At 44.4% G+C, this 25,668-nt stretch overlaps 1 protein-coding gene across 1 annotated transcript; it reads left to right on the plus strand.

Annotated features, from left to right (window-relative positions):
* The first annotated feature begins 72 nt into the window (after positions 1-72).
* Positions 73-20,037, plus strand: MAP3K8 (mitogen-activated protein kinase kinase kinase 8). Its single transcript, XM_074574373.1, has 9 exons — positions 73-186; positions 3,143-3,267; positions 4,199-4,559; positions 7,328-7,492; positions 9,004-9,265; positions 11,792-11,898; positions 16,060-16,212; positions 16,850-17,096; positions 18,636-20,037. The coding sequence occupies exons 2-9, from the start codon at positions 3,233-3,235 to the stop codon at positions 18,767-18,769; spliced, it is 1,464 nt and encodes a 487-aa protein (XP_074430474.1). The 5' UTR covers positions 73-186; positions 3,143-3,232; the 3' UTR covers positions 18,770-20,037.
* The last annotated feature ends 5,631 nt before the right edge of the window (positions 20,038-25,668 follow it).

A 25,668-nucleotide genomic window follows, 5' to 3' on the forward strand; every position in this document is an offset into this window, starting at 1 on the left:
CTCTCCCGCCTTCCAGGAAACCGAAATAGAAACGGGTGCTGGAGCCGCCCCCCGCCCTCGGCCAGGGGCGGGCGGTGCTACCTGCGCCCTTCCCCGCCCACGGGAGTTTCCCGCGGGACCCGGCCGAGCGGCCCCGGCGCTGGCGGCGGGCGGACGGGCGGTGCGGCCTCTCCGGGAGCCCCGCCGGTAAGCGGGGACGGGCGGCGGGGGGAGCGGGGACGGGCGAGCGGGGAGAAGCGTCGGGAGAGCCCCGACGGGACGCGACGGGACGGGGCTGCGGAGGCGGCTCGGACGCCTCTCCGCTCGCCCGCCAGCTCGCCCGGCAGCGGGGATGGAGGTGCGGGGGGCTGTCGGTGTCCGGCAGCGGGGATGGAGGTGCGGGGGGCTGTCGGGGTCCGGCAGCGGGGATGGAGGTGCGGGGGGCTGTAGCTGGGCAGGTTGCTGGCTGTCCTCAGCCTCCTGGTCGTGTTTGTCGCTGGAGTCGTTTGATCTCCAGCACCTGTGCTGCCGCCGGGGGGCTGCAGGGCGGGAAGGGGGGCACTGGAACACGTCCCTGCAGGAGGGGAGCTTGTTGCCACTGTCAGTGCTAGGAGCTTCTGTTTTCTTTTCTTTTTCCCAAGTGAAAATCTGAAATGCTGTAAAAGTTAAATTCTTGGTACTTTTTGTCCTTTAACAGCAGAACCTTTTTTTTTTTTTTTTCCCAAAGGGATTTTCTTTTTCAAAGTCTGTTGATAACTTTTCTTAAAAGCAAATAAGGACTTTTTTTCATCACTGATGGACAAGTACTTGCCACTTAGGCCAGAAAATTATTGACTAAAGCAGCACAAGAAATCTTTATGATGGGTGTATGGTTGTGTTGAGCCAGTTGGTGCAGTTTTTGATTAGGTTTGGGGTTTGGTGGCTGTAGCTGATTTTGGTTTTTAATTTTTATTGTAGATTTTGTTCGGTTTTTTTGTTTTATTGGTCCTTAACACACAAAAAATCCCACAGGAGCTCAGAAGACTGTTACTCTTATTTTAATATGGATATAAGGATGCTCTCAAGCAGCACACTTCTCAGAAAAAGGAGCTTAACGAAAAGCTACTCTTGATAAATAAAGAAATAAACTCTTGGCTCACAAATTACTCATGTGATGATGTCGAAATAATGGCAGAACTGGAGAAAGAGTCTTGTGCTTTAGCAACTGACTTAAGTGCTTACAATTAGTTTTGTTTCTCCACTGTATGTAAAACCAGGTTTTTTAACTGACAACCGAAGTACAGCATGCTTAGTGATGTAATTTCTTCATGTACCTGGATTGTATAGAATGATTTAAAACATTACTTGAGTGCCCACCACAGATACTAGTACAGGATTTTAGGGATGAAAAGGAAGAATGAATTCCCTGTTGGCAAGTGGACACCTTTTTTGCCAGTTGTGGAAATATAATACATAAATTGCTGCATAATTTAAAAAATCAGCTTTATATAGTCTAGACACTGCGCTCATTATGCAAACATTTAGTGTTTAGAATTTGCTAGATATAGGGAAAAATGAACGGTCTGCTGCTTTTCGCAAGCACTGAAAGCACAGAACTGAGAATACGCAGGTTATAGTCACTTTTCCTTGTTATTCAGAGCTTTTTGGATAGTAGTGAAACTGCCAAGAATATTATTAGTATTGTGCTGTAGTTTGGGAACATTTTGAGGAACAGAGCAGAGCTGGCACTTATGGAAAGCTGCAGTTGGTCTAAACTATACAGCTAGCTGTCTTATGCATGAAAACATTATCAGAGAGGGAATTAGTTTAATTATGGTACATACTTGTCTTTATCCACAAAAGACTAGAGCATCTAGAGGCTCATGTTTTTCTCCAGAAAGTCCCTCAGGACTAGTTTCTAACTTTACCTGACTTTACACATGCAGTCTCTCGGTTCCATTTATGACTGGACTGTTTCTTTTCTCACCGCCCCCACTAATTCAGCGCCAAAAAAAGAGCAATGAATGAAAGTCCTGCTGTGGGGAAAAATAGACATCTCCTTTATTATAAAGAGTAAACACTTTCCACCTTTGTTAACAGCCTTTATCTTGGGCATAGAGCAAGAAGATGTGATGTTAGGGGTTAGAAAACACCCTTATCATGTTTTATTTTTTGTATAGGTTGGAAAAACCTGACCTCTCTGAGCACCCCGGATACAAAGCCTGGGTGCTCGAGTAGTGCTAGTGACCACAAGGTTTCCTACCCGGCTGCCCTAATGCTAGGGGTTGACTTGAGGCTGGGTGAAGCGGTGTAGAGCGCTGGTGAAAGTCTCCATGACCGTCCCGGGGGGATGGGGAGGCATGGTGCTGCTCTGCCACCGTCACCCTGGGGGTTTGAAAAGGAGCGCGTTGCACCGCAGGCACTCCCCTTGCCTTTTCCTACACTGCATCTGCTGAGCTGTGCTCCCCTGCCTTTCGAACTCGCAGCACGTGGTCTGAGGTTCTTTGCCAAGTCAGACGCGTCATTTTACTCGGTTTTCTTCAACGTTAGAGCTGACGTAAATACTCTAACCCATGAGAAATATGTGCCACAAAGCTTCCACGTCCTTGCGGGGAGGGTAAGAAAGATAATGATCATAACTAGAAACTGTACCTGGGTAAACGACATTGCTTCATGGCCTCAGGGGACCGAGTCTCCTGCTTGTCCTTGAGATAAATAGGTTGTGCTTGCTGCTTTTCTTTTTTTTTCTTTTTTTTTTTTTTTCCACCAGTATCTTTTTTGTCTGGTTGTTATCGTTTGCCCAAAATAGATGCTTGCAGTGGATTATGAAAAAAGGAAATGAGAGCTCTCTAAATAGGGCATGCTCTACTCAGTTCTGCTAGAGGAAACGGAGCTCCTTCTCTTTGCTATTGGCAAGCATGAGGCAGGGAGAATAAGACTCAGGACCTAACCATGGAAAAACTATTTTTCACTACTACTTGGAAATCTGGATGATCATACAGTACTTTGACTCTTTTTTGAGCTGTCGTCTTTTTCTGCAGAAAAATCCCCTGTTATCTCAGCCTTGTGATTACTAGTTTTTCTTTCCGTGAAGCCTGTGAAGCAAATGATCATATGAGTATAAACCAGTCCTTCTGCTTGAGCTGGTCTGCCATGGCTTTATTTGTTTTACTTTTTTTAATAGACTGCTACAGAACGCTGTGAAATTATCATCGGTGGTAAATACGGGTTCAAGAAACATGACGACTTTAGGGATTATATTGAGAAGTTTTTGATGGTTTTGTGTGATGTAACCAGGATAAATACAAGGTAAGTGCCTTGGACGTTTATGTGTTGAAAACTATTTGTGTAAGTATTTTAATGACTGATCACGTATATGTGTTTAACTTGAACAGAGTAACTCTCTCTGGCTTGAAGTAGGAACCTGGGATGGGAAGGGACTTTTTGGGATGTTGAACCCAGTTTCTTGTAGTGAAAGTCCACTTCAGCAAAACGGTGAAGATTTATCTTAAAAAGTTATTGTTAGGACTAGCAAGGGCAGAACAAACTGCTGGAAACTGCTTCAAAAGCTCATTGCTTTTATGCTAGCTCAATTTCTGTCTTTCTTCTGAAACTGGTGAAAATTTCAGTTCAAGTCTAGTTCTGATCAGTTATTTGCAAAAAAACATGGATTGTGTATCTCAGGTGATGACTTGCTTGTACTTTATGCAATGATGCTAACAGGTGCTTATTATTAGTGGAATGATCTTGCTCCATGACCTTCTTTTCTTTCTGGACACATCACATAAATTGCTCCTAAAAGCTTGGCGATAAACTAATTGAGTATGTTTATATGTCTCTCTGTCATTCATTTCCAAATAATAAATTCCTTCAATTGTATTGAGGGTGCTCCTTCATTTTTGCATGTCCAGCAAAATATAACTAATTTGTGCTTCCTTACTGTGCCAGTTCCTCTAACGAAAAGCTTTATCATAGTAAATTCCAAGAATGAATGACAGGGGAGGTTCGCTAATAACCTCTAAATAAAATTTCACTAGCAAAGACTTTTCCTCCATTTCCTCTTCACCCAGTCTACTAACTATGATTTTCTTCGTAATACAAATTAATAATTTTAAATCTATCTGTATAATAATGAGCTATCATCCTGATCACTTTTTTTTTTTTTTTTTTTATTTTTTACTTTGCTAAAACAAATTTAGGTGAGAAGTGTTTTCAGGTTTGTTTGTTTCTTTTTTTTCAGGAGTGGTTTTGCAAAGTGGACAGTAATGGAGTATATGAGCACGGGTAGTGATAGCAAAGAGGAGATTGACTTGTTGCTAACTAATTTAAATATGTCTGAGGTGATAGACATCATGGAAAACCTTTATCCAGGTGGAGACCTTGCAGTCTATGAAGACAGCTTAATTGCAATGTGTGAAGAGGCAAATCAAAATGAAGAACGTGCGGAATCTTTACTGTTTTGTGAAAGGGAGGTTTCTTTGATGTCCTCCGTCAAATACGGGACTGTGGAAGACCTGCTTGCTTTTGCAAATCAGGTGTCCAACACTGCAAAACAGTTTAAAGGATGCAGACAGCAAGAATCTGGAATCCTCTTGAATATGGTATGTCTCTTTTCTTTTTACTTGCAAATTAGTAGACCTTAGGAGTCAGAAGTTTTTAATGAATGTAAATAAAGGTCACCCCCAGTCCCTGGAGTAACAGTTAGGCTGTTGTTCCCTGTGCAAACCTGGGACTGAGGGGATCTCTTGAGGTCATCAAGTCTGGCCCCTGCAGTCTCAGGCAGCTAAGGAGAAAGGTCTGCTGTTCAGAAAGATCCACACTATGTTGCCTCTTGGTATCCCTGGAGATTAGAAAACATTTCCCAATGTTGAATACAAACTTGAGACCCACAGTAAAAAAGCAAAAGGTACAACTATGGTGGCTTACAGGTTTGGGAGACGGTAAGGGTATTCCAGTGTTATGCAAAACTCCCAAGTAAAGGTCTAGGATCTATTTTGGTATTCACCCTATCTGCACAAAATGTAAAAAGTAGTAATGTAAGGAGAAAAGTGTATAGTAACAACTGTGGCTTTCAGAATTACAATATTACATAATATCACACACTGCTAAATTCAAGTACAGATGGCTTGTTTGGAGATATGTTCATTTTTTCCCTAAAATGATTTGTGTTCTATAAGCATCTGTAGATATTGGTGTCATTGGACTTGTTTTTAAAATCAGTTGCTCTAGAAACAAGCAATTGTGAAATGGAAGTTTGTTCATATATTTTTGTGCTGCTGCTTTATTTTCTTAAGATAGTCTACATCTATCATCTTAAATATCTTGCATGTAATATGTTTTATATGTGAACATTGGTTGCTTGAGGCTTACTGGTTGCTCAGGTGTGAAATAGCACAGGGTATTGCTTTATTCTGATTTGGAGGGAGCATTGCAGTGTTGCAAAACAGTCCCTTTTAAACTCTAACATTGAAATGACACTTACTAATATTAAATGTTTCCTATACTTAGGGTAGACACTGTTCTACATACTCGTGGTTGTTTTGCTTGCATATTGTTTCTACAGATGCATACAATTGGTATGAACCAAGTACTATTAGGTGCACGTGATCCCATTAAGCAACTGAGGACTGGAGACAGGGCATTACCTGTACATGCATTTCAGCAGGCGCACCTGCATCGTTAATATCTACAGCAGTTTAGTTAGGATCAGGAGTGTTTCTGATTGCCTGGTGACCCCCACTGACTGCACTGTGGCTTGTGTCACGAAGGGTCTTGGATTAGTTTCAGTTGAAACTAAACTGAAGGATACCTTACAGCCACAAATGAGATTCATCCCACGGGACCAGGCTGGAAACTAGTCCTGAAAGCCTCCTGAACATGTGAATAGTGCGGTGGTTGTTGCTCTCCTGTTCTGCAAACCCGCTCTGCTCGGTCTGTGTTGTGGTTTCCTCAGTTTCCAGGAGAGGTGTAACCCATGCGGATTAGGTAGTCTCAACCCCTTGAAATGCAGAAGCGAGCAGGCGAGATGTACGGATTGCCAGAGTCTTTACCTTGGTCCTGATAAGTAGAGGGGAGGCTCATTCTGGGTATCCTAAGCAAAATACTTTTTATTAAAAGGCACATACCCCCAACAGTTAAGAACTTATCCTCCCCAAAATGAAGAACTCTGAAGAATTAACTTATTTTGTGTAGATACTAGTTACAAATGACAGTTTTAGCAGCCAAGAAGACACTTTCCTAATTGAAAACCAGGAGGCAGCTAAAGCACAGAATGTTGTGTGTGTTATATCTTAAAAAGAAATCTAAACCAAATAATCTTCCTAATATGCTGTTATCTTAAAAAGAGTAGTTGAAGAGCTGAGTACATGAGGCCATGTGACAGACGTGAAGTGATAAATATCCTTGATCTGCTTTTACATATCTTCAAGAGTCTCAATAAAGTAGCAGTAAACAGGTTAATGATATTCCAGATACTGACAGTACTATATATCCCTGAATTAATTAGAAGCATATTCACAGGAAACATTACTAATTCTTTAGCTGAGAGAATATTAAAAGACTGAAGAAATAATGTCAAACCTCAAGCAGTACTGGCTGTAGTTAGGAGTTTGGTCTCTCTCTCTCACGTGCAGAGGGAGGGAGTTGTTTCAGAGAAAGATTTAGAGCAAGATACTGCCTTAGATGCTCTGAATCGCTTCCTGGAGGAGCCCTCCTTGCCTCGTTGACAGTATAGAGAACCAAAGCTCTCAACATTACCCACCTAAAGCAGACAGTGTGACTCCCGCTCTTTTTTTTTTTTTTTTTTTTTTTTTTGAACTACAGTATAAAACTAAAAGAAGGTGGCTGGTAAAATCGCAGCAGACTTATTTGACCTTTTACTAAGCAGCAGAAACTCTGATACAAGATAGAAATTCAAACGTGTTCCCCTAGCCATACATGTGATATTAGGAAATGCTGAAACTCTTGCTCACATCATGTAAGATAGCCTGTGAGTAACAGGTATGTGGCATAACAAGTTAGCAGATTACAGGAAGGACAAACATGTGCAGGTAAATCTAATAACAAGAGGTGGGTAATTTCATTAACCCAGCTGCTGTTGTTGTTGTTTCACGACAATTAATTGCAACTTACACTTTGTAAGTTAGTCACTGGAGAGAAACGTGGATGCCTGGGCTGTGAATGAATGCCACACCTCACATGCTGTTCCCATTTGGTGTTTCTAAATAAAGACTGCCGAACAGATCACATACATCATGCACATATATAAGTGATTTGGGTTTTTTTCACCACTACATATATAAAATGAATTAGGCTTGAACTTCATAGTGATTTTTTTGTTTTGTTTTTTTTTTTTAATTTAACTCTACAGATCACGCCCAAGAATGGGCGCTATCAAATCGACTCGGATGTGCTCCTGTTTCCGTGGAAGCTGACTTACAGGAACATTGGCTCTGATTTTATTCCTCGGGGAGCTTTTGGGAAGGTGTACTTAGCCCAAGACAGAGAAACCAAGAAACGAATGGCATGCAAACTGGTATGTTAGTTCAGTAGTTTTATCTCTGAGCAAATATTATACGACATAGTACATACAGTATATTTTTAAATATGTCTGCATAAAATTCCACTGTTAGGCTGATGATCATCTTGGTTTTGTTGGCCTACACAAGGTAGAAAAAAAATGCACATTTTTAACTGTTAGCTTGTTTAAATTTTTGTCTCTGAAACTGCAAAAGTTTCATCATTTTGAAAGTATGTGGAAGTCCATGTAAGTGCCACATGGGCAGGCTTGCTGCAGTGCAGCAGTAGAAGAATTTCTACTTGTCCTGCTGTACTCATGGTGGTAAATGACCAGCATGAGATCACGTCCCTGCTGAAGGTGATAGCAAAACCCTGTTGCTGCAGATGGTTTTGGGATTTTGTCCTTTAACTGGGGTCTTCAGATATAAGTTTTCTTTACTCCAGTGCCATAATGTCCCTGAGAGCTCAGCTTATGTGTGCAGCTCTCGCTGTGCTTTCAGTTCTGACTGAGCACAAGGTTGTGACACGTCTCAAGAAAACTGCTAAGCACACCCCTATTTTTATACAAGCCAACGTTTTCTTTCAGCTTTACCTTTTGATATACCATTCTAAATAGAGCAGTAAATATTTATTGCGAGTCAAAGCTCAGCTGGGACGCTGCTCTATATCCCTCAGATCATGAATAAGGACCTGCATTACTTCCACGTGTGAAGGAGTTGAGAAGGCCGTTGTATGTCCTTCCCTTGCAGCCAGTGTATCCCCACGTGGACAGATTTAGTTTGCCACTCCTGCATAGTCCACTGCAGAATTAAAGCTTCCTAATGTTTCTGAAAATATAAATGGTATTTCTCATTGCAATAAAAATATTAGCCCCTTATTTGGTTCACAGCCACAAGTCTGAGGGAAGGAGAATAAAAAGAGCGGTAGTAGCCTTTCCGTGTGTAAGCAAACACTGCTTTTCATTATCTTAGCAATCTGCCATCAGTACTTTTTAAAAAAATGTAGTGCTGCAGGTGCTGGCTTTAAAACAAGTTTCATTTCTTGTAAGCCATAAGACAGCGCTGATAAGGGTTGCTCGGTAAGGACCCGAGCGTGGTCAGTCCCTGGGCTGTGCTGGGCGCTGCCAGCACCGACCCACGTGTCAGCCGGAGTTCTGCAAGAGCAGATGAGACTGCGCAAAGCTAATGGAAAAGGCAGCGGGATTTCTATCTCCTTCCCCAGGAAGTTTGCGCAGAGCTTTTGCGTAACCACCGGATTTTGACGGGAATAACTTGCTACGCTGTTTTTTCTGGAAGATTGCACTTTTTTATTTGGGCATGGTTCCAAAAACTCTCTCAACTTTAAACAGGATGTGTCTCAACTGGAAAGGAAGAAAAAGTCACAGCATCAAAATAAAGCTCCATATTTTAACAAGTGGATAGGAGTGCTTTGCTTCCTTCTTCTGTTTTAATCTATAGGATAACTAGTGTTAGTACGGATAACTTGGTTTTTGAGCTGCTTTTCTGTCATTTTGTTTCAATGTCCCAGGTGCCAGTGGAACAGTTCAAACCATCAGATGTTGAAATACAGGCATGTTTCCGCCACGAAAACATTGCAGAATTATACGGTGCTATTTTGTGGGATGAGACAATCCATCTCTTTATGGAAGCTGGAGAGGGAGGATCTGTCATGGAAAAGCTGGAGAGTTGTGGTCCTATGAGAGAATTCGAAATCATTTGGGTGACAAAGCATATTCTGAAAGGACTTGACTTTCTCCACTCCAAGAGGATTATCCACCACGATATCAAACGTATGTGTGTGTGATTCCTTGGAGTGCTTTCTGGTCCGGGCTGGGCTGGGGCTTAGGCTCCAGTGGAGAGCCTGGGACTGAACTGGGAGAGCCTGGGACTGATCTGGGGCGCATAGCCTTGCATCTCTGGGTGGGAGGGGTGGGTAATGCTCCACAAATGATAAGGTCAGGTTCTGCAGATAATCGTTATTTACACTATTTATTAGTTCATTTCAGTGGAGAGGGTGATTTGAAAGTCCTGTTTCCTTTGCCTTTCTTGAGCAACTCAGTTTGAAATCAAAACCTAAAGAAAATGAGTGAAATTACCAGTCTGTGTTAAGCCAGAAGTTTCCCTCTTTCCGTGTAAATTCAGCCTGAGTGCTTCCATGCCCCACCTTCCACTTGCACCTTCTTTTAGATTTTATGTTTCTGCGTGGCTCTTCCTCAGTTTGAGACACTTTGGAACTAAATATGTAATTTTTACTGTTTTTTTTTTCTTTCAACAATTACTGCAAATTTTAGTATATATTTGCTTTTAAAAAGCTCTGGGTATTAACACATATAAATAATCAAAACATATTGATATTAAACCTGAATTAAATATATTAATATTAAATTGCTTCAAAGTTTACTTTTAATGCATTATGTTTAGTTCAATATTACATACTCTTTCTCTCAGCATCACCTCTTCCCGCAGACAGTTAAATTCTGCCTTTCTAGTAACAATGCTTTTAATGAAAATGTATCTCTTCTGCGAGTTATTTTTTGATAAACTTGAGGGTTTAAAATAGAAATGTTCAAACCGAAGTGTTACAGTAAATAGTTGACAGAAGACAATTATTGGCAACTGCTAAATTTTTATCTCGGTTTTGCTTTTTTTTTTTTTTTTTTTTAGTTAATGTGGGTCAGTACTTCAGATGTAACCCTTTGAGATTTTGACAACTATAAAGCTGCTAAATTTTCCCTTAGTTGTGCTTTCTTGCTTGTAGTAAGAGTTTCCTATGGGTTTATTGTAATCGGCAGTACCAATGACATTAATTAAAAGGTTTAAAAACCAAACCAGCCAAAACCCAACCCACAGCATCTAGATAGTGGATAGGAGAACCAACCCATTGTGAATGTGGTGGATGTGGGTGCGTTTCACTTTTCCCAGCCTTTTTCTGCCTTGCTGAGTGAGCTGGGGAACCCGGGCCCTTAATGGCAACCAGGACTCCGCTCCAGGGAGCCGAGGTGTGTGTTTTCCCTTGCCAGGCGGAATTGATAGAAAAAGACTGTTCGATGCAGGAGAAGATGGGGTGTTTTGCTGAGATAAAGACTGCCCTGGGCCTGGAAGGGGAAGAGGACTTTCTGTTGGCTCTTGGGAGCAGCTCAGTGCTGCCACGCATTTTAACCCTTGGTTGAAAAGTGGTTAAATATAAGGTTATTTGGTGGTGGGAACCTCTAGTCCGAAACCAGCCAAAGCTGGGACTGGGTCTGGTCCCAAGCAGGCAGCAGAGCTTGCTGCACTGTGGTGGTGTGGTCCTCTGCACTGTCCTTTATGTGGTGTTTAAAATCCATATCTTCAAAGGTATCCCTAGAATTACCCATTTATGTAGGTAGTTTCGTAGCACTGGTAAGGTGGCAGGTACGTGAACGATTGCTTCAGGAGCCAGTACCACTGAAATCAAGCCTATGTCTTGGTGGACAATGTCAAGATGGAAAATGACGCACAGTTTCCTTTGGGAGAAAGGAAACATGTTTCTGTAGTGTAACTTGGAGACTCCGTTTGTCCACATCTTCTGAAACAGCAAACAAGAATTTCTCAAGGCTTACACAGAGCACTACCTTCATAAATATTTGATCAGAAATACACCTGCAAAGAAAGCCACTGAGTACGAAGTTGTGCCTTGGGCAGAGTTTTATGAAGGAGAGTGAATTAAGCTCCTAGATATTGCTGCAATTCAGTGGGAGTTTGGACCACTGTCTTTTATGATTTTTGCAGCCATAGTCTGTCCTCTCTCATCATGCTGAGGCACTCTCGCTGACCAGTGCAGGAGACCATGTGGTTGCTCTGCAGGGGCCTTGATTCCTCTCTACATCTGTCTTCATTTAAATCGTTAGTGTAGAGAAACCTCTTGGTAACCAACAGTTATGTTGTTTATAGCCAGACCTGCAACAGCATGCTCTCCACCTTGGAGGCCATCAAACATCTTTAGAGCAAGCCTCGCTGTGCTGAGGCGCCTACCAGTTTCCCACTTTCGTCCCTTAACCTCAGCCATTTTTCTCTCTCTCTCTTTTCTTTTTTTCTTTTTTAAAAGATAGGGAAATGTCCAAACATTGGTTCTCCTTTTACATGAACCAGTCCAGTTTGATTTTTAAGATATGATTTAAAATTGGACCCAATCACTAACAGACCTGTTTTGGCTAGGAGAAGGGCTGTTTTGGCTATAGAGACTGGTTGTGCTAATCTCCCTTTTCAGGCTAACGACCAAATGAAACAGGCATGTTGTAAAATAAGTGCCCAACGTGCTAGAAACTTAAAACGCTGTATTTTTGGTTTTCTTTTAGCAAGCAACATTGTCTTTATGTCAACTAAGGCTGTTTTGGTGGATTTTGGCCTAAGCGTGCAAATGACTGAAGACATTTACTACCCCAAAGACCTTAGAGGAACAGAGGTAAGAAGCTGGAGGGACAAAAGTCCTTATGTTGTATTATTCCCATGGTTGTGGTGCTTGGGCTCAAATTTGGAGCTTGAGGGTAGAAGCTTGGGCAAAAGAGTTTCATAATAACTTATCAAAAAATTATAAACATTAATATAGTCTCAATTATATTTTTTTTTTATTTTCAACTTACTGAAAGGAGAATCAGGTGTCACACTTTGAAAGCCGCGTCACCTTCTCTGGAGTCCCATTTGTTAACGATTATTAAATTTGAAGTCAAAGAGAAATTGGGGTTCACTGAAGTCCAGCAAAGGAACAATGCTCTGAGAAGGGTTGTTTGCAGTGAGTCAGCTGCTTCAGAATTTGGTTCTTTGCTCTAGCAAAGATTTCTTCTGAGATACCAGCTGTGGACTGGGGTGACCTGCTCAACGCAGTAGTTTGACTCCTCCTTTGAAACCACAGCAATTACAGACCTCTGGGTTTCACCCCTTAGCATTTCTGAGCTCTGTTCCTCATCTACATGTAACCCTCTTGTCCTTTGGGGGTTATGTATGGCACAGTTGATGATTATCTGATAAACTACTTAGGCGTTACAGTGACGGAGGTGGGGGCCTTTTAAATGTTCTCAGTGACTTTGACTCTGAATGTGCACAGGGGTCCTGCACGCCACTTGGGCTACTGTCATGTTGAAGGGTTTCCAGGGCTGGAGCTTTAGTAAACAAGCAAGCAGCAACAATTAGCTTGGATAGCTGCTGCAAATGCGGCTTTGCATGCTTTCTGCCTCTCGAGGAGGTTTTTTGCAGGAAGCACTTCAGCTGAAATGTTGGTGCTTATCATTTTGATAGTCTTCCACAGCCCAGGCATGTGTTTAGAGGAGGTACTTGAATAACTGACAGAGAACTTCTCAGTCCTTGGAAGGGCGGGATAAACTCAGATTTCACAGAAAGTCAGGCTTGTTTGTTTACTTGGTTTTGGGATATTTGGGAAAATACTTGGATATTTGTTTTCACTGTCTTCCCAGTCAGGGGAGTTAAGAGCTTAAAATGCTTATTGTACTGTAAGCAACGTGCTTTCTGGCATTTAATGTGCATGCTTTGTGAGTGGTTTGCTTTGGTTTGGGGTTTTTTGTTTGTTTGTTTTTTTAGGGGTTTTTTGTGTGCCGTTAATGAGAATAAGAAAAATGGCAGGAATGAGTTGGAAGCCCTGTTAGGGTATTTCCCAAGGGTAGAGATGTGTGTGAACAGAAAATTTCCAGGTCTGTGGAGTGGACTGGTGATGATCCACTCCTGGCTGTTGGAGGACAAGCCAAGTTCATGTTGGGAAGAGCAACTGTGAAAAACACTTAGTTCTTCATTTAGTAGGCAAGAAATTATTCCACACTGTTGAGCATCTGCAGTCATGTCCTCAGAAAGCAGATAATCCCCACAACCCTGAAACATGGCGGTGCTTGGTGTTTGCTGTCTCGGGGGAGAGGCAGCCAGTCCTCGGAACCAGGAATCCTGCCATTCTGCCACAACACTGAGGGCCAGAAGTAAGGTTGCAGAGGGCGCGCTGGGAAAGATTTTCAAATACCAGTCAAAGATTTTTAGGAAAATCATGAATGCTAGTCTATAGGTTTTTCTGCTCACAGTCTTCCTCCTAGGCATCTTCCTCCCCACGGTGCTAGTGTTCAGCCTTGTGGGGTGCCTTGTCCAGTCACTCACAAATGCCCTCCGTAGTCTTTGATAACGTTGGCTTCCTTGATTTTTTCAAAGTAAGATCTTGACTCTCCAAAGTCCTCCTGAGTTTTGTACCCTCTATTATGCAGCCTGAAGAAGTGGTGCAGTTGTCCGGGAGTGCTGTGGCTGCACGTAGTTGTGCAACCCCTTCTTAGGGCTGTCACTGCCATGCAGCACCGTGCCTGTGAACTGGCTGGTTTCTGGTACGTCTGGCCTTGGCAGGGACTCGTGTCCGTGAAGGAAGCGGCAGTGGGAGTTACTTTCTCCTGTGCATGTTCTCCTCTGGGCGTTTAGGATTTTTATTCACTTGTATAGCACAGAAAGTCTGAATGTAGTGAATCTGCCTTGTGTTTCTGAAAATGAATGGTTGCAATTCTGGGCAGAATGATGGAAAGATAGTTAAATTTTGTTTAGTTGGTGTAGCATGAAAAACCTGGTTTTTCTGAACAGTACGTGTACAAGGCTTGCAGCACAATATACCATGGTTGCGATGAAACAGCTCTACAGGAAATACTTTTTCTAGGCATTTGCTACACTTTCTGTTATGTTTCCATCACTTTGTTAAAAAATATAAGCTTCAGTGACAACTATTTGAGGGGAGGAAAAAGTTGTCTGCCAAGGTTTATTGAGTGTGGAAGGTGTGATTCATTTGCAGGAATGCTGGACTGAAACTAGCACAGCACGACGGAAAGGACTGGGTTTTAGCCGGGTTGTGTCGCTGGTCTGACTGGCAGGCAAGTGCCAGCCCAGCAAGTAGGAATGAGTTGGGAATGGGGAAGGTACCTGGGGCTTGGGCTGCCTTCTTTGGTGACGACAGAGTCTTAGGCCAGTCTAAATTGGTCTGAAATCACAGCTTGGGTGAACATCTCATTTTTCTTTTTGGCCCTGTGCAATCAGGATGCAACTTGACCATTTTCACACTTTGTAACTGCAGACAGGTTCTTGTTCCAGCATCCTTTTTTCCTCAAGAAGGCAGCTGCTTTTTGTTTATATAGATTTCATTCAAGTTGCACTGTTTTTGCTAAGGATTTTTTTTTTTTTACAAAGGTAGAAATTCTGTTCTTTGCACCTTAGGAGACTTAAAGGTGGGGGTGCGGACACACTTATTCTATCTTAGCCTCAAGAAAAGCAATGGACAGGAGTAAGTGGCAGCTGTAGACACTTGCTGAACCTTTGCACACGCTTCTGGTCTGAAGCTCTGTTTGCAGATGCGTGGTATGTGATTTACTGGGAAATATTCCTTGGAATTTGCGTGAGCCCTACAGCCGTTCTCAATCTGTGGTAATAAGTAGTCAAACCATGTGGTTATGACTTAACTTCCTGCTCTTGTGTCAGTTAATGGCTTTTAATGTGATTCTTTGTGGCAGGATGACTTGAACTAATTAAAGTTCTGTTTGGCTCCTTTAGAGGGAAATTGGGTGAGGGAAAAGTTGAAACCAGAAGCAAATAGGGCGGCCCTCTAACCTAGCGTGCTGTGGGCTGTGCCCGGGTTGTGTTGAAACCTACTGCCTGGGCCAGTGGCGGTGGCGGAGCTGTGGGGGCAGCTCCTGACGGTCCTGGGGTGTGACTCCTCCGTCCTGCCCGTCTGGTTCTCCTCCAGCTGCGCTCCCAGCTGCCTGGAGCTGGCAGGAGCTTCCCACCAGATCCTTCCTGACAAATGCAAACGTTTCAGTGAAATGTTTGGATGGAAAACTCTATTTTGGTTTAGACGAGATTAGAATTTTTGGGGTAAAAAAAAAAAAAAGGATGGAAGAGGGATGCTTGCCTTAATAGCTGCTCTGGCATAACCTGGTGGAAAGGGCACACAGCAGGATTTAAGGCTTTTAATTTGTGCCTTGCTTTAGACCTGGCTCGTTCCTCACCATCGTATTTCTTAGGATAAAGCCCCAATGTGCATGTTATTGGATAAAGGGGTGAGAGAAGAATAAGGAAGACAGGAAGGTGTATATCTGTCAGTTCTGTCCAGAAGAGTTGTGTAGCATCCAGGGATTTAAGGTGTGGACTCCTACCCTCAGCTGGGTGGCTAGCAGCGGGGTCACCTTCTTCGTTAGCCTAGTGCAGGCCCATGTTGTTCAAGCAGAATGGAGCAGTCCCAGCAGTGCCCGGCAAAACAAACTGGCAATTCAGGCACCTCCTTTTGCTGTGAAGGGATGAGGTTCCTGCTACACAAAGCAGAGCCATGGCTTGAACCTCAGCCTCTCACAGCTCAGCTAAGTCCCCTCCCCACTGCGCTGTGGCTGTCTGGGGAGGGCAAACCTGGGATATGAACTTGTCCAGGTGCCAGACTGAAAAACCTCTGTGATTGTGATAATGTGCAGAGCAGAAAATTGTGATTGCAGTAATGTGCAGAGCAGCTGCAGGTACTAGTGGGGTGCATCCCCTTAGAGGGGTGTTTCCCGGATCACTTCGCTTGTTGTTTTCCCCTGTTGATTAATCTTTTTTTGACTGTTCTTCACAGATTTACATGAGCCCTGAAGTTATCCTCTGCAGAGGCCACACAACAAAAGCGGACATCTACAGCATGGGAGCTACTATTATTCATATGCAAACTGGCATCCCACCCTGGGTGAACAGATATCCACGTTCAGCATATCCATCCTACCTCTATATTGTAAGTGTCCTTAGCAAAGCCACAGCTCAGTTTCAGCTGAAGCGTTTCCTGTACTCTTGTTGGGAAAGCTCCAGTCATATAAAAACTATCAAAATATTTGACAGAGAGATTATATCATCCTTTTTGCTTCGGGGGAGGGAGGGAAGAAGTGGGTTTTGATCATTTAGTGAAAGACAGAGGCTGAGCTGGAGTCATCTCTGTGGTTTGTGTTACAGTTTGCAGGCCTTGGGTTTACTGCAAGGACAGGCTTAGAACATTGTGAAACATGATTGAAACAAGCCCATCTATGTTCTGCTTGTCAGTTTTGCTTAGAAATTGCAGATAAAAATGGAGCCTGGCAAATTTGATTCTCTGGTTCTGCCAGTATGGTACAGAAATCTGGTGAATTTGCATTGCGTGGGATTTTAGGCTTGCTTGGAGTTGCTTTGAGTTTTTAAAATTATGATAAAAACTGATTTTCAAAAGGTGGATTTTGTGCAGTTACATAATCTGGTCTAATTGATCAGCCCAGTTTAGGGAGGTGATGAGTTGTAAGCGGGGAATTCCCAGACCACTCATGTGGTTATCTGTGACTTCCTCTTCCATTGTTTTTGGAATAACTGTTTCAATGGTCTGTTTTTTTTTTTTATTCCAACAGATACACAAGCAAGCTCCCCCCTTAGAGGACATTGCTGAAGACTGCAGCACTTCCATGAGAGAGTTGCTAGAAGCAGCTCTAGAAAGGAATCCTAATCATAGGCTGTCTGCAGCAGACTTACTGAAGCACGAAGCCTTACACCCACCCCCAGAAGAGCAGCCACGGTGCCAGAGTCTGGACTCGGCGTTGTTTGAAAGGAAAAGACTACTTGCAAGGAAGGAGCTGCAGTTGCCAGAAAACATTACAGGTAATGACATCAAGCTTACTTACCTTGCACTCTGTAGACTTTACTTTGTGTCAAAACTCGATTGTTTAGAAGCAAACGAAACTCAAAAGGCTTCTGGAGAGGGACTAGCAAAAATCCCAATCAGATGAGATCAGCCCCAGAGCTCATTAAGTGTTATGTAAAACGCCCATTGACTTCAACAGGGGAAGAACTTAGCCTGAATTCTGCAGCTCCGGAAGGGCTGGCTCATGAAAAAGCCCTGGCAGTCATTCAGGGCTCTTCTTCACGAAGTATAGGCTGCTGTCCCAAATTGCCTTATTTTGCTGCAGTAGTAGAGGTGTTTTATTGATACCAGTGATTTGTTTGGTAACCAAAAAAAAAAAGAAGTCCCAACAACCACCACCAAAACCAACATTTTTTGCTTCCTTTAAGACACACACAAAACCATAAACTGTAATGTTGCTTAGTGTCATCAGTACAAGCCCTTTGTTTTAAAACCAGAAAGGACTGGAGGATAGAACGCAGTTCCCTTGTGCATTAATAAGTGCTTTATGAAGGATAATACATGAACCAGTTAGAAAACTCAGTGTGTCCTTAGATAATATTAAGACCCAGAGAGATTTGGTGCCAGCAACATGCTATCAGGCTTCAAAATGCTTTTCTTCTACTTCTAAAATGTTTGGAGGATCCTCACAAAAAGCATTTAAAAACTGAACCCAGACAAGTGGTTTATTTGATTGCAATAAATATTTGAAAAGATATCTATGCAAAGTTTTGGGTGCTGTAATCCATAGTTGTTGCAATGTATCCACTTAACGCTTAAATCAATCACAGCCTTTGCATTTAGAACGGCAGTGTGCCTTCTGGATTTTGCCTTGTGGGTGCATAACCCTCTGACCAGCTCAGGCCATCTGAATCAGTTCTTTTGAAGATGAAAAAATATTTGACCATTTGACCACAACTTTAGGTGCTTGAGATTCCAGGGCGCTCATTACACAACTATTCAGGGGAGTTCTGCCATCGCAAAGGTTTCTTCAGACCTTGATTTGAAAGAAGAAAAAATCGAGACTGACCGTATTTGTTCTGTATTGTCACACCCAGCCACACGAAGAGGATGTCATCTGTTTAGATGAAAATTCCCCTGTAATGTAGGGGAATTCTCGCCTGGCAGAGAGCTAGCAGAATTTTTTAGTGCACCGAAGTCTCCTTTAGCAGTATGGCTCAGAGGGTGAGGAAGATGTATCCAGCTATCCCAGCTGATGGAGGGTTTTTTTAGAGAGTTGGACACACTTGCTGTTCTCAATAGCAAACTACTTACCTTTCTTTGCCCTACAGTTGTGGTTGATTTGGGATATTTTATTTTATTTTATATTTTATTTTATTTTTTATTTTATTTTATTGAGTTTTATGTTGTATTGTCCTTAAAAATGGAGCTTGCTAAACCACAGGTAGATAAAAGCAAATATTAGGCCAATAATTCCCGTAATGTCTGCAGCCATGAAACTGAACTAACGTAGCTATTTGTGCAATAATGACATGCTGTGTCTGTTTCCTTTTTAGATTCCTCTTTGTGTACTGGGAGCATGGAAGAGTCAGACCTGCTAAAAAGGCAAAGATCGCTCTACATAGATCTTGGAGCTCTAGCTGGTTACTTCAATATTGTTAGGGGACCACCAGCCTTAGAATACGACTGACTCAGTAACGTTGTATGTCGGCGGGTCAGAAATGGACCTCTACCTCTTAAAACTTGATTTTAAGACTTTGTTTTCAAACTTGTACATAAAAATATTGCCATTGTAGGCTGTAAAATGTGAATAGTGTTTAATTGCACAGATGATTAAGCTAAACCCTTAGGGGCTCTGATAAGCTGATCCCAAGCAACGATACTTGTGTGTCTGCTGGTCGACCAACAAGAAGACGGTGAAAAGAATACTGCTGGGAATGTCTTAATCCAGGATATCTTCCTGTGCTGGGCCTTGCACTTTTATAAAACTTATAATATATGCTTGCAAATACTGTCATGAAAAAAAAAAAAATAATTGAGCATGTGGGCTGTAAGATTTGGTCTATCTGAGCTGTCCTTAGAGAAAACCTTCCAGGAAAAAAAAAAAAAGTCGTTGATCAACCAGTCAAAGACTGGTTCAGTCTTTTTCTGTCTTTGAGACTTGGCCAGTCTCTGGCCATTCTTAACGGAAATCAGGGCCTCCCTTAAGCTGAGCTAATTTCTATCAGCTATCTCTGGAGCCAAAGCATCGCTTGGTTAGAGATGTGTTTTAACTTTGCATCTTCCCAGGGCTGTCAGAGCGAAGCAGGGCGCCGTCCCCCTTCTCCGTGGGTGTAGGGAATCCTTCGCTGGCTGTGTGGGTTAGCGTTGGGAACAGAACAGCAAGCTGGCCCTGACAAAGCACGGCGGTGACTCTGCCAGCTACCTGTCTTACAGCTACTGCAAGGATATCTTGGGTAGTTTTCAAGGGTAGGTCAAATGTTATTCCCTGTTGGTAACAGTGGACAGGCTCCAGGCTCTTGCTTTTTAATACTTTAAAATTGTACACATATGTAATTGCCGTGAGTGCTATGGTTTGGAAAGCATGTCATTAGTGACAAGCTGTGTTTATGTTCCTATGGAAATGGAATTATATTGTTCTTGCTGTGCCTCATACATTTGAAACATGATGTTTTGGATGATAGTAAAACTATGTAAACTGCATAGTTCTGTACATCCCATGGGATGAGAACGTAAACTTTTATAAAATTCTCTTCAATGCTTAGGATGACTCTTTATAAGCATTTGTGTTAAAATGGCATACTATGTATGTTGTACACTGAATCTTTTCTGAAGCACAGTCTCTTTTTCATGTGTCTATTATTTAATGCTGCTCCTATCTAACACGTGATCTTAAACAGATGATTTCTAGTTTGATACTGATATGGTCAAATGAATAAATCCAGCTCAGTGCCTTGAGACGTGGTCACTCTGTTCTTTCATCTTTGAAAACAGCGTGGGGCTGTGACCGTGTTTGGGCCAACCTCCCCTACCATGGCCCTGATACACGACACACATCATTCCACTTATTGGGGAGTTGGGTGAAGGTCGTTGTTGATGGATTTTGGACTCTGGTAACAGACAATGAGTGTTTCTGACAAAATCTCCCTCTCAGACTACAATGCGCCTTCTGGATGTGGCCCAGCAGTTGTGTACAACATGCAGCGCTTCAGTCCCGATGTTAATTGCTGCAAAAAAATCCTGATGGGAATAACCCACCTGCTCCAGCACTTTCTGCAAAACCTCTAGATGACTGGCTGCTTTGAGGAGAGCTGTGCAGGGGAGCCCTCTTCATAAATGACCTGGGTTCAATTTTCTGGTCTTTGGCTGATGGCTTTTGATCTTGAACGAGATTCACAGAATTAGTAGGAAGCAGCTTTTCAGGTAACTGGAGGTGGGCTTAAAATCTCTTCCCCACCTTCCCTTCTACCAAATTAAGGTGTTTATCACCACCAAATAGTGGCTAGATGTTATGCAAAGGCTTATCAAGTGCCTAGATACTTCAACAATGAGATCCATGTAGGAATTACAGGCTGCTAGAGGGCTTTTACCATTGCTTGAAAAAAGTTAGACTGATTTTTCTTCTTTTATTTTTTTTCTTTTGTGCCATCCTCCTTTCTCCCACCCAGTTAAATGATTTAGCATTGAAATCTGCATATGGGGACAGACTTACTGTTTAATATTTGTTCTTAGTATATGGCTGTTATGTATCTTCACACTATGCAAGTAATAAGTGACGAGGTTATCCAAAGTAATTACAGTTTAAGTGTTGCCAGACATAGGTGATAAGGTTTGACTGAGCAAACCGATAGCTCTTTATAGGCACATCCACGGGTCTAAACAGCATGAGGCTTCATGATAAACGTCACTTCAGAGGACTAGGACACAATCAACAAGTAGCTGTTCAGGTACACTGAACACCAAGCATCGCTACCGGCTCTGTGAGCTTTCTAGTAGCTGAGGACTACTTTCAGGTGAGCCTCAGGCTGCAGCTACGCAGGGATTTCTCTCTGGCGCAATACATCATATCCCAAGTGTATCACATCCCCCGAGCGTATCCCCGTGGCTGATCCCTGTGTTGCGTAGGTTCACCTGTTTGTGCCACCACCTGGGGAACGAGGTCAGGGAAACAAGCTGGGTTAGAAACAGCCTGGGAGGGGGAAGAGTGTTTCTCTAATCCGGTTGCCTGAGCAGCTGTGTACTTGGAGACACCAAGGCTGGAGGTGAGGGTGGGGGAATGAAAAGGGATGGTGGGAAAACCCTGCTGGCACGAGCCCCAGGGGGGTGGCTGGTCTGCACTGCGCCGCGGGATTTTGCAAATGGTTTGCCCTGCTTGTGTTGATTTCTGGTGTGCAGTTTCATTTTCTCTTGGGGGAATACTGAGACTCATGCTAACTGCAAAGGAGAGTGTGTGGAGAACCCCGCCGCTCGCGGTGACTGCTGAAATTGGAGAGCCAGCGGTGTCCTTGTGGGCTTAGCAGGTTTCTGGTGCTCAAATCAGCTTGTGACCCTGAGACCGAGCCCACCACCGTGCTCCTCCGCAGGGCTTCCTGATGTGAGCAGCCCACAGCGGGTGTGGAGATCATTTTAAGACACGCTAAGCTCCCCACTCCTTTGTGAAGGAAGATCGGATTTAGGTCACGCCTTTGAAACAGCGTGGGGGAAGAGAGAGAAGTCAAACCCCATTTTTTCCTGTTTTCTTGTATCTGCTGCTTCTTTGCACCTCCTGCCCCAACTGCTTTCACCCATGCCTCCTCTAAGTGAGAAGGTTTCACTTGCTGCCTGGTTTCCGCGAGTTTCTTAAACTCCTCCTAAAATCAAGACCTTTTTTTTCTAATCCTGCAAAAATGTCAGCGGGTAGAAGAGACTTGAAGGACAACTTGGAAGAAGCAGAAATAAGGGCTTTCTTGCCTGGGGCTTAAATGAGCTTCCCAGTTAACCTAGATGGAGGTTTGAGAGAGAGAAGCCGCGCTAGAGGTACAGAGCAGTTTGCCATGTCTCCCCCCCTGTGGTGCTGGTGGGGATGGGGAGGGAGGCCCTTGGCCGAGTGATGGTCCCTTCATTAGGACCTTGGGGACACCAGTGTGTTGCTCTTCCGGCTAAACAGCAGAAGCGAAGAGGCAGGTGGGGAAGGGACACTGGAGGTGTGACCCCTGTGGCAGTTGAAAGGACGAAAGAGGTCGGTTGGGAAGGGCTGGGGTGTAGGGAGCTGCACTGTGCCATGTGTGGCCATAACTGGGGAGGTTTATATGGCTGCAAACAGTTTCCCTTGGGGCTGTACCAGCTGCTTCCAAGGCAGGGTCAGACACTGCAGGCAAGCACTTTGCTCCCTACGCTTTGCTTTGCATCCCATGCCCAGGGAGGAAGGATTTTGCACATTCCCAGTAAATGAGCACCGAAGCACAATTTGGATCCTGAGCATCCATTTTTTTTCCTTACAGGAAAGGCCCAGCGAGGTCCATTTCTAAAACTGTCACCAGCCAAATCATTTGGGCAGTGGGAAAACAAGTCTTTATAAATGGTGCGTGCTGGCCAAACTCAGCAACGCCCCAAAAAAATCCAGCCGGACCTTGGGAGTGGCTCATTACAGTCCCACGGGCACACTAGCGCTGCTTCAGGCTGGCCACCAGAAATAGCCCTGCCGACTGATACTGGGGCAGGGTGACTCACTGGGGAGGAGGCGAGCTGCCACCACAGACACGAGCCTTTGCTCACCTGCACCACACGCCTCCCGCGCAAGGCAGCACCACGTGCCACCTGCACAATGGGGTGGCACGGCCACGGGGTCGGTTCGAGAGGTGTCCAGGAGAAGGTGGGTTTGACCGGAGGAGGCTGATGCAGGGAGGAAAGCCAGGGATGCTCCAGAGTGAGATGTGCAAGAGAAAATGGCTGTGCACAGCGGATCCTCGTCAAAGCTACGTGCAATAGCAATGTCGTGGTCACCCATAAATCTGGTCTCAAGTGTGAACCTTGTTCCAGCAGGAGCCAGTTTCAGAAGAAGGATGCTGCCAGAGTGTTCATGCACGGAGGGACAATGCCCCACTTGCAGGCCATGACACGAAGCATAGCTTTGTCAATATGAAAAAGTCAAATAAATGGTGGTGTTTGAAAATTGTAAAATCCCTCCTGGTGCTGCTAGGAAGTCACGTGCTGAAGTGGCACGCAGCCAAAGAAGGGCGAGGGGATGGAAATGGGAGACAGGCAGGGAGGGACTCGGTGAGGTGTACGCAGAGCCCCAGAGGAGGGGGTGTCAGGAAGGCGTCCCTCAAACCTCTGGAGTCGAAGTGCCGTGGAGGCAGCAAGCAGCCTGGGCCTGTCAAGGCTGTTGGTGGTGCGAAGGGTTGCCGTCTCCTCTAACTTTCACTTACAGAAAGCCAAGGTCAACTTTTTTCCTTACCCTGCCCCCCTCCCCCCACCAAAAAAAAAAAAAAAGAAAAACACAGTTTGCCCAAAGAGGAAGTCTTCAAAACTGGTATGTGAATTCCCAGTGTAAGTTTTCTCACTTTGTCAGCTCCTCTCTCTCCTGCCTAAGCTGCGAGTGAGAAGGAGCTGCTGTGTATGGCCCTGGTGCACAAAAGCTCATGGCAGAGCTGACCCTGAGCAGAGCGGTGCCCGTATCACACCGTCACTGAGGATCACTGTATCACACCGTTACTGCGGATACTGCCTCAGGAGCCTTTATCCACTGGTGTTATAAAGATCCCCTCCAGTCACTGAGCTATTGTGCCTTATTTTTGTGCATAACGGCAGACACCAAGCCAAACCTGGTGTCTCCATCACCCGTGCCAGCTTCCCTCCCATCCCACAGTGTTCATTCTCCCTCTGCAACACCGTCTGGTCCCCGCAAGTCACTGTCTGCACAGCACATCCCGTGGTGCCAGCCAGCCGGGTGGCCTTCCGGCACAGGCGCAGAGGGATGCTGGAGGAGGCTGGTACCACCTCTCTGCTTCTGCGCTGGGTCACTGGCTCCTTGGAGGTGACTTGACTGCCACTAGTGGCACCAGCAGAGCTGTTTGGGGACTTCGGCTCCTTCAGCTGCTGAGCTCCTGCCAAGGTCTATGGAGGTGGTGGTTTTTGGCTGCTGCCCTGGGCACGGCCAGCAGCATGGACATGTTCTGGAGATGACAGCAGCCCAGTGGCACAGTGCTCCCATCCCCCAGGTGCCAGTGGCCCAGGACCAACCTGTACCCCCAGGAGCATCTGATAGGAAAGTGCTTGCCAGGGGGCCTGGGCTGAGCACTGTGCGGACCACGCTTTCTGGTATATAGAGATGGCAACACCAGGGCACCAGGGATGCTGGCAAGGGCTCCTGCTAAGGGATGTGTTTGAAAAATGGTCCAAAACCCCCGTGTAATGATGCCTGGTCTAACCAGCTCCATGCTCAGCCTGCAGACCCTCTGCAGGGGGACAGTGTGATACATCCCGGTGGCTTTGAGTGTAGGTGGTTTTGAAAGAACAGAGAACCAGGTTTCACTGTCTCAGGCAAAGTTAGCCGAATGCCGTTTTCATGTATGCACTGGGGTATTTTCAGGGAAAACTGAACCATTTTCTGTGTAAGAAAATATCTTTTCGAGCAAGCAAGGAGTATCCTTTGAAGTTAAGTTGGCTCTTCCACAGAAATATGAAAACATCTTTGGCTGCAACATATCAGTAACTTATCTTGCCGAAAGAGCAACATTTCAGGGAAGGGAAATGACCCAAATAATGTTTAGAATGTTCAGGAATGTCTGGCTCCCTTTCTGTGTTGTTTTATGCAACTACTACCCCGGTTAGGTTTTATTTTCCAGCCTTGCAGCAGGACTCCTGTATTAGCTGCGGCATCTTCTCTTAGCCTTCCCTGTAGTTGCACGTGGATAAGGGCAGATTTGATAAGAGGTCAGAAATGAGCTGGAAGGAGGCGGCCCCGAGGTGTGCCTCTGAGTGTGCATATCTCAGAGAGAGGTGTGGTATTTCCTCCTGCGCCCTGTGAAATTTGTAAACGGGGACAGAATCATTCCATCTTCCATGATGACTGGGGGGTGACTTCCAGTGCTGATTTATCAGGTGGACGCTTGGGCAGCATTGCACATTCATACGCCTGAAGCCAGAATTAGCACGTGTGCCCGGCCTGCGTGCCCAGCATCGGCCACCCCTTCACACCTCATGTTCTGGCATGTCAGAGGACAGGAGGGACCACCCAACAAACCCCTCTGTAAGAAGGTTGTGGGCAACCTGGAAACATTCAAAGCCAGGGTTGATGAGGCTCTGAGCAAACTGATCTAGTTAAAGATGTCCTTGCTTACTGCAGGGGGTTTGGACTAGATGACCTTTAAAGGTCCCTTCCAACCCAACACATTCTATGATTCTACGAAGAGCCCACTTGCATGCACACCTCTAGACCACTTTCATCTCCAGGACACGTAGGAGATGAAACCAGCATGGTAGGAAGGCCATCAAAAGAGACTTTTCATCCCTCAGCTGCCTGGGGAAAGGAGGAAAATTCTGGATTTAGGCAAGGAAATGTAGTGCTCCTTGCAAACTTCATCAGACTCGAGCTGTTAAAAGGTGGAA

This window comes from Larus michahellis, chromosome 2 (assembly GCF_964199755.1).
Source record: "Larus michahellis chromosome 2, bLarMic1.1, whole genome shotgun sequence".
Lineage (NCBI taxonomy): Eukaryota > Metazoa > Chordata > Aves > Charadriiformes > Laridae > Larus > Larus michahellis.

Coding starts and splice junctions, on each gene's coding strand:
- MAP3K8 (XM_074574373.1), top strand. CDS start 3,233: ATGGTTTTGTGTGATGTAACCAGGATAAATACAAG. Junction 4,560..7,327: donor CTGGAATCCTCTTGAATATG/GTATGTCTCTTT, acceptor TTAACTCTACAG/ATCACGCCCAAGAATGGGCG. Junction 9,266..11,791: donor TATCCACCACGATATCAAAC/GTATGTGTGTGT, acceptor GTTTTCTTTTAG/CAAGCAACATTGTCTTTATG.